This window comes from Pempheris klunzingeri, chromosome 11 (assembly GCF_042242105.1).
Source record: "Pempheris klunzingeri isolate RE-2024b chromosome 11, fPemKlu1.hap1, whole genome shotgun sequence".
Lineage (NCBI taxonomy): Eukaryota > Metazoa > Chordata > Actinopteri > Acropomatiformes > Pempheridae > Pempheris > Pempheris klunzingeri.
In genome coordinates, this window is record NC_092022.1 from 18,663,692 (window position 1) to 18,672,111 (window position 8,420).

The following is an 8,420-nucleotide window of genomic DNA, read 5'->3' on the forward strand; positions in this document are numbered from 1 at the left end:
TATCTCACTGTGGAGTTTTCCATCTTGTGGTTCACATCAGATAATCAGTGCAGAACATGGAAATGCATGTGTGTTGATATAATCTTTTCCCAGCTCGTTGACACAGTGAAACTACACAGTACATGACACTAATGATACTGTGGCTGACTCTTTATTGAGCCTCTCATACAACTGATTTATATCTACCAAATACCAAATTAACTGGTGAATCTTTATGGCCAGTAACTCTAACTTCATGAATAGTGCACAGTACTTAAAACATACCTCTTTCAAGGCTACTTCACAACACGAAGTTGCACAATGAAATTAAAGTCATAGTACTTTCATGAAATAATTAAATGGAATAGAAATGATTACATTTATAATAGAATAAGGTAAAATAAAATAAAAAACAATACATAGTTATTTATGTGCATGCACACACCCAGGAAATAATAAGATCAATGATAGATACGGTACGTGTCAGTGTGACTGTCTGAAACCAAAGCAGCTCAATGGAATTTAGTCATCCTTCATTTTGTTATTTAAGCCTGTGCTTTTCCAATTGTGACATGTTACAATGTCTTTGAAAATGCTAATATGAAACTACTGTGCTGTGCAGATTAACTATCTGTTAAAAGTTAAAAATGATCATTAAAGCACATTTTATTAGGTCAAGATGAAACATCATCTTAATGTCACTTTCATCAGCCTAGACTAGATTCCTGATGTTTTTAGGGCAGCATGATGGGACAGTGGTTAACACTGTCACGTCACAGCAAGAAGGTTCTGGTTTCTCCCTGCGCCTCTGTGGGTCTAGATTGCCTGTAGATGTGGATGTGAGTGTTTGACAGTCTGTCTGCATCAGCCCTGTGAAGGACTGGCAACCTGTAGGGGATGAACCGACCCCTGTGAGCCAGCTTAGGCTCCAGTCCCCCCCTTCAACCCTGAGCAGGATGATGGGTGTACGAATGGCTTGTTTGCCCTATACAAACAGCATTTAACAAATAATACAAGTGGAACCAGTAAAGCAGGGAAAAACAAGAAGCCAAAGAAAGAATGAAAGAGAAAGGAAAGATTAACAGGACGTTTAACCAGATTTAACTGACTATTTCGCTCTCAAATGCACGAAAGCAGCAAAGGCGGTCAGGTTATTAACATCCTAGAAGCTGAATGTGACCTTTAATAGAAACCTGCCCTTTCCACAGTATGTGCATGCCACAGAATAAGTCAGTCTCGTTGCCACATTCTAACAGGACGCTTTAGTATTAGTGCAGAGCAAAAACATTGAGCTTCATTCATTAAGAAGGTCACTTTAAATGAATCTTTGTCAGCCGTGGGCTTTCTTGTCACGTCACCTTGTTGTAACCCCCTCAGACTCAGACGTGTGTGACTGCTGCAGGCCACATGCAGCTCAGCTGCAGTAAAAAATAGCGCACAGGAGCTGGACGTGTACTTCTTCCATTAGATGACAGCAGCGCACATGGTGGGGGAGGCTCAGCCACTCCCGTGACGCGGCCCGTCCTCCCTCCCTCCCCCCTCCCCCCTCCTTGCCCACTCCCCCTTCCTGGACCGACACGCTGCTCTCAGTTCACGCCTCCCTGTCTCATCATCCTCTCCACCTCTTCATCAAGAAGTCGCTGCAGCTTCTCGGTGCTTTATTGAGCGCTGATTGAAAGCGGTCGGTCTGCGCAGCGCCGTTTAGAAGGAGCCATCTGAAGTGGGCCACATCACCGCTTCGCTCCAGGCTGTTTCACCCACCGGCTCCTTGAATATCACCTCTCCTGCCTGTCCGGGACATTGTGTCCTTTGTGGAAAGATGACTGCCAAGCATCGGAAAGGGAAAAGCAACCACAAACATGAAGATAACTTCTTCAAAAATGAAGTCATGGAGTCGGAAGTTCGCCCTGGAGCGAATAACTACACCCTCCTCCTTGTTTTATTTCTAATGATTGTAATTGGCGGTGCCACTGGCGCCTGGTTCTGTTTCCAGCAGCACCAAACTTTAACCTACTTAACAGACAATCTCATGGGCATGCAGATGAAAATAGTAAAACTACAGTCTTCCCACGAAGAAATGCGACAGTCGAGCAGCAAGGTAAGGAAAAGAAGATCAATAAATCATAAGAATATGATTAGTCCCCTGCAGGCATCCAGCAGCACAAGCCACCTCCTCTGATGGCCCACGTCCTATTCTGTTCTGAGTACACTGTAAATATTCCCCTCAGCTTGTTATTCACACAAACACTTGAACACAAATTAAGTGAAGGCCTCACCACGTGCCAACTGTGCTCGTTGTCAGTTACAAGTAAGGAAAGTTAAGACCTGCAGGCCTCTATCGGATTTCTAAATGCCAGGAGCCTCACTGGAGTGAGTACAAAACGCTGCTATTTCTAACATCCACAGCTGCTGGCGTTTCTAAGGAGGATTTCTGTCGACCTGCTTTTGAAGGGACACTGATTTTTGTTTTGTTTTTTTAATCACTGATTTAAATACAGCGAATCTACTTGGCATCGGTGTTATCTGTGGAAAATATCTGAATTATAATACCAGCCAAGAACATGGTTCCAGAGCTGTGGAGAGCATGCTGCCAAAATAATAATAAACAAGACAGTTGTGTGCCAGGGCTAAATTTAGTCTGTGATTTTTGATACTGAACACCAGTTCAGATGCTGCCCACAGGCCATGTGAAAGATCGGCAGGAGAACAGAGTGATGATTGTTTCATCTGTATCTCTGAACTGGCATATGTCTAAACGCTGAATTAGTGCAGGCATCCATTGCTAAGAAGTTGTCATATTCCTGTAGTTTTATGCATGGGCGTGAATGAACTGGCCCTGTTATGTCACTGCAAACTGAGGTTCGTGGCAGCCTTGAGCTACATTTCACTCTACTTGTAAGTTTAACAGCATTCCTCTTTTTACTAGTGGCTGCAGGTAACTTTACGGGGCCGAGCAAGGTTTTTCAAAGAGTTTAACCAAAACAAATCCTCTCCTCCTACCTCCCCCTTCTCTTGTGCAACTCCACTTTCGGCTCAGGCAAGGTGGCAAAAAAAAAAAAAAAAAAAAAGCTGTTCCTTGCATGAGGACAGCCCTGCTAGCTTAGTCCTGTTGTGGAAATACTTCCGCTTAAATTGCTTTTTTGTGACTCATTTAAGTTGACACTGCAGTTGCAATAGTTTTACCCACCAGCTCATTGTCCTGTCTAGCTCCTGATGGACACTCTTCTCTTAAGAAAATCATTTGCTTCTATATGTATATTTAGATTTCAGTTTTTCATGTAACGTATTGCAAGGAAGAAAGGTTTTACTGAGCCTCCCATGCATGATTAGGCCACCTGACTGGATATTCGGGTTCTTGTATTGGCACGATTAGTTAGGTGATCTGGGACAATAATAGGAGAGATTCACTTTTTGTTTCAATTCAATTGTGGGTTTTTGTAAGTTTATTATTTAAACATCTCTCTTGTATGTGTCGTCGCAGCAGCACATTTCAGAGAGTCTGGAGACCCGCCTGAATGCCCTGGAGGAGTCTTATGCACTGGCCCAGAAGCAGGTGGGCATGGCCTTGGCTACAGCTGAACAGCTCAGGACGTCTGACCTCCCCGCTCAGGTGCTGTCGCTCCACACCGAGATGAAATCCCGCCTGGCAGAGATGCAGCAAGCCACCGTGTCGTTGGAGCAACTGAGCCAGCTTCAGACCATGCTGAAGGGGAAGAGTGAGGAGTTTGAGGGTGTCAGGATTCAGGTGGAGGGCCTGGCCACACTGAGCGCTGACCTCTCTCAGAAGGTTGAGGGCTTGACAGGGAGCCTGGGAGAAGCAGAATCAAAGCTGGAGGAGAGAACCGGACAGGTCGCCATGCTGAGCGCCACCCTGGACGTGCAGGCCGTCGAGGTGCTCGGACTGAAGGAGCAGCTGGACACCCACCAGGCTCAGCTTGAGGCCAGCGCACTGGAGATGGCTACTGTCAGGTAGGTTGTGCAAAAGCATTTTGAACTGTGGAGAAAAATAGCTCACCTCCTCTGACCCATAACTTTATGTTGACTTAGTCAAAGCCCTGTTGGCTGCCACTGTCTGCGTCTCTGTGTGACTCTGGGCCAGTGTCTGCAGGCCCCATACTCACAGTGTAAGATTGCCCTGATCTGTATAAACATTTCTATTGTACTGATGATTTTTGGAGCTGAATGGTTTGCGTAAAATCTCCTTTGTATGTAAGTCGACATTCTTTGAAGCTTTATGTAAACTTAAAATGAGCTTCTCAGGCTATTGTTGCACATGTCAGATAAGACAAGTAGTGCACTGAATCATGTGTGCCTTTTGCGAATATATTCACAATAAAGATAAAGCCTCACAATTAGTATATTATCGTTGTTAATATTATCAGTAGTACTAATGTTGTTATGACAAAATTTCAATACCCCTTGATAAATGTAAAAAAAGAAAACGGCCTTAGACTGAAAGTTCTCACTGTAAGTGTCTTCTTCCTTTCAGAGAGCTGATTGGGGGTGAACAGGCTCAGCAGCAGCAGCAGGCCAGTGTGGAGGAGCAGCTCAGTACGGTACGTCAGAGTCTGCAGGATCAGAACTCGGCAGCCCAAAGTCTGCATTCAGGACTCGAGGCTCAGCTGGAGAACATACAGAAGGAGGTTACAGAGGTAACCGACACACAAGCCAGATGCAGCCTGATAATCAGACGGAATAGCCGTTTTGTTTCACTTTATTTATCCAGCCTTACGCTGTTTTCATTTTAAGCAATTTGTTGTTAGAGAGAGAGGTTATTTTATGCTGTTCATACATTAGCCAGTGACTTATCGGTCCCGCCAATGTGATTTTCAGTTGGCATGGAAGCTGTGGTTACTAGCGGCACTTAGCTTGATGTTCACATTTATCAAAGTCACACCTGGATCGCTGAACAAATCAGAGATGTGTGTGCCGATTCAGTAAATAGGTTACAGATGTTTTTGAAAAATAAAGTTCAAAATAGCAGACACTCGGAAACAGTATTATATCATTAGATTATACTTGAACTATAATGGCAGAACATGCCTGACATGCCTTAACACTTATACTGTCAGCGCAAATGGACTCTTCTTACTATTTCTGTTCACTGTGTGCCCATGGGGAACCATAATGAGATTTTCATCTCATTTATTTGAAGGAGCTAATTGCCTGGTATGAATTCTCAATGATTCACATCTACGCTGTCCTTGTCTTATTTGTCGTTTCTCTCTCATCCCAATTACGACACATCTGGGTGTCCAGATAGCAGACTTGGAAATGATTTGCTGTCCAGACTCCAGTCTACTGTGAACTAATATCTTTTTGTTAATATCATCTTAGCTGGTTGGAGAAAGTCAACCTCCCTCTGAACCTGTGGAACAGACGGAAGAAGAGACAGCTCCCGCAGCTGAAGAGGCAGCTGCTACAACAGAAGAAGAAGATGAAGAGGCACTTCCTGCAAAAGAAGTAGAAGATGAAGAGGCACTTCCTGCAGATGTAGAAGAAGAGGAATCCAAACCAGAAGAAGAGACGGAAGCAGATGAGGGAGGAGAGGCAAGCAAAGGAGAGGCAGCTGCACAGGATGAAGCTGCTGTTGAGCAGGAGGACTCTTTGACAGATGAAACCGCTCCTGCAGAGGAGGTTCAGGCAGCAGAGGAGGATCAGATGGAGCAAGATGACTCGGCTGCCTTATCAGAAAAGGAGGAAGTGGATGCAACGCCGGCAGCAGAGGGGAGTCAAAGTGTAGAGGAGGAGATGCCTGAAGAGGAGGCCTCTGAAGGAGAGGAAATTCAGGAAGAGTCGGTGCTCGGTGAGGAGAAACTTAACGTAGAAGAGGAAGAGTCAGAAGGAGAGGAAGAACAGCAGGACGTAGCACCTGAGGAGGAGAGCCACAGTGAAGCGGAGGCCTCTGAAGGAGAGGAAGTTCAGGAGGAGTCAGTACTCGAAGAGGAGAAACTTAATGTAGAAGAGGAAGAGTCAGAAGGGGAGGAAGAACAGCAGGACGTAGCACCTGAGGAGGAGGAGGAGGAGGAGGAGGCAGAAGGAGAGGGGCCGGTTGAAAATGATGCTTTGCCAGAGAGTGAATGTAAGAATGCATCAAGAAAGCCATTTTAGTTTTGCTTCAAAATAATGGCTTTCTTGACATCACTGCATTGGATAAAACAAAATCAACTAGTGTCACATCCCTCTTAATATTTTCTTGTTTTGTTTTACAGAGTGCGTGTCACCAGGAAGGGGCTTTATTCCACATCCACCAAGGAGAACGGGAACTCAGTCTGAAGTCACAATCTGCAATAAGACAAATACTGTAGATGCTGTTGTTTAGGTGCGGTATTCATAATGTGGTTGCTCTTTGAAAGGCAGACTCAGTCAGAAGGCATCAGTCACTATGCTGGAGTGGGAACTGAAACCTGTACCTCAAAATATGAGATGGCTGTGAAGTTAGGAAATCAGTAATTCAGGGTTTACCTGCCAGTGACATCCTCCAAAGCCTTAATCCATAAAAGAACTGCTGTCTTTCTACAGATCATTTTCCACTCTTCATAACTCACCTTTTTTCTAGTCAAAGTTGGTCTCACTGTTAACCTGGAAAACTAAAAGCCAATGACGTAACAATTAATCGACGCGGAAACTGTTTAGCAACGCACTCGAAGCCATAAGTAATGCCTGTCAAGGTGACACTAGAATGTCTTTCTTTTTGTCTCTGCCTGAAATGAACCGTGAGATAATATATCAGAAGGAAAAAAAAAAAAACAGTTGTAGTAACTTAATCTATCCCAGTTGTTTACACAGGCAAAACAGCCAACTAAAGAGCTAGCAAAAAAGAAAAAAAGGCATCTTTGCTAAGATTTGGGAATAATTCCCGTTACAAGTATAACTATAGGACAAATTGTAGTTTTGTTTTGTTTTGTTGTTTTTTTTAACTTTTTTAAGTATCTTTGGTTCAGTACTTTAAAACTGGGCATTTGCTTAATTTAGTTTGGCTCGTTGTAATTTTGCACTTTTTTAACTGGTTGCAATTACAAACAGAAAACACCTGTAGTATTGTGAGATACAGTGGTCTAAAAGTCTGATGCCTCTACCAAGAACTGTGTGGTTTCATTAACATTATTCTACTGCTTGAATGCTTGTTATTGAAAAGTACATTTTTTAGTCAGGTCAGAATCTGCATTGTTCAGTGCTGCTTTGGGTCTTTATCAAACAACAGCAGATATTCTATGCATTATTATCTCTACTAATAATGTCATGACTTTGGGGGGGAGAAACAGCTGTTAACCATCAGAAGAGCTAAATCAAGCACCTCAGGGATACATTGCTCTTCAGGTGGATGGAAAACTATCAGTGTTGAACTGTAGCTCATACAATCTTTTGGTCATTTTTATTTTGATATTTCCACTCCTCCTAAAAATGATTATATTGTGTCGAGCTAACATGTTCAGTCGAAAGACAGCTGACAAAAAACAGCTAGCAGTTTGAAGCAGTTACCACACCACACCTTTTAATGACAAAACCTGTCCTCTGTGAATGATGCCAAAATATCACTGTTGAAAATCAGAAGTCTTGCCAAGAGTTTTGAGTTTTAACTTTACAGTTGCAAATACAATTCCCATTGCGAGTTTTGAGCACCAGCTGATAAAACTGTCGCAGGAATACACTGGTTCAGCTATTCATGACCCAAACAGAAGGACTACGTCACGCTGCACAGGAGTCATGTCAGTTTCCGGCTTCAGGTTGTGCAGAAGAGGAGTTTCCCAGCACGGCAGTGAAACATGAAACGAAACTATGCAAGGACCTCCACCTCCACACAGTCACCAGATGTCAAGCATGTCTGGGATCATTAAAAACAAACAAAGGGCAAAACGTAACATTGCATCACAAGACTGGAAGAACTGGAATAATGTGAACAATGCTCTGCTGCACAGAGCACAAGCTGTGATTAGGGAACAATGGGCATGTCAAATATTCATCATGTCAAGTACATTGTTATAGAACAGAGGCTTCACAAATGTGGAATAAGTTTGTGATAGACAGAGGTTCTTGGTAGTATATTTCAAGACTTTCTGACACTATTATGGATTTTTACATAAGACTGATTCACTTTTACAACATGCACTGCTTTTGCCAAGGCATTGGTTACTGTCAGAACGACACTTCTCACACGGTCATGTTTTTAAAATAAACCCTGGTTCTTTCACTTTTCTATACTCTTATCTGTGCTGTTGTGTCATTTACATTTCATCTTGCTGATCTTGTTAAAGCATTAGTCTGGTAATCTCTCTCTCTCTCTCTATAGATATATATATATATTTATTATTCCATAAACAGATCACAGCCCAAAATAGAATTAATCTTGCCAGTATTGTCTTTGTACGCAAAGCCGCTCTCTGCCGTAGTGCTCAGTTGTTGTCAAAAAAATAGTCGTCAAACAAACTATTTACCCGTTT

The 8,420-nt window shown here is 43.1% G+C and overlaps 1 protein-coding gene across 3 annotated transcripts; it reads left to right on the forward strand.

The window, feature by feature from the left end:
* Positions 1-1,595: 1,595 nt before the first annotated feature.
* LOC139209942 (neurofilament medium polypeptide) lies at positions 1,596-8,180 on the forward strand. 3 transcript variants are annotated; one of them, XM_070839854.1, is made up of 5 exons: positions 1,596-2,077; positions 3,461-3,948; positions 4,469-4,631; positions 5,317-6,061; positions 6,192-8,180. In XM_070839854.1, coding segments are annotated over exons 1-5 (1,677 nt in total). In that variant the 5' UTR covers positions 1,596-1,798; the 3' UTR covers positions 6,194-8,180. The 3 variants fall into 3 exon arrangements, with proteins under 3 accessions (XP_070695955.1, XP_070695957.1, XP_070695956.1); XM_070839856.1 differs by having other exon boundaries at positions 4,469-4,535; XM_070839855.1 differs by having other exon boundaries at positions 3,464-3,948.
* The last annotated feature ends 240 nt before the right edge of the window (positions 8,181-8,420 follow it).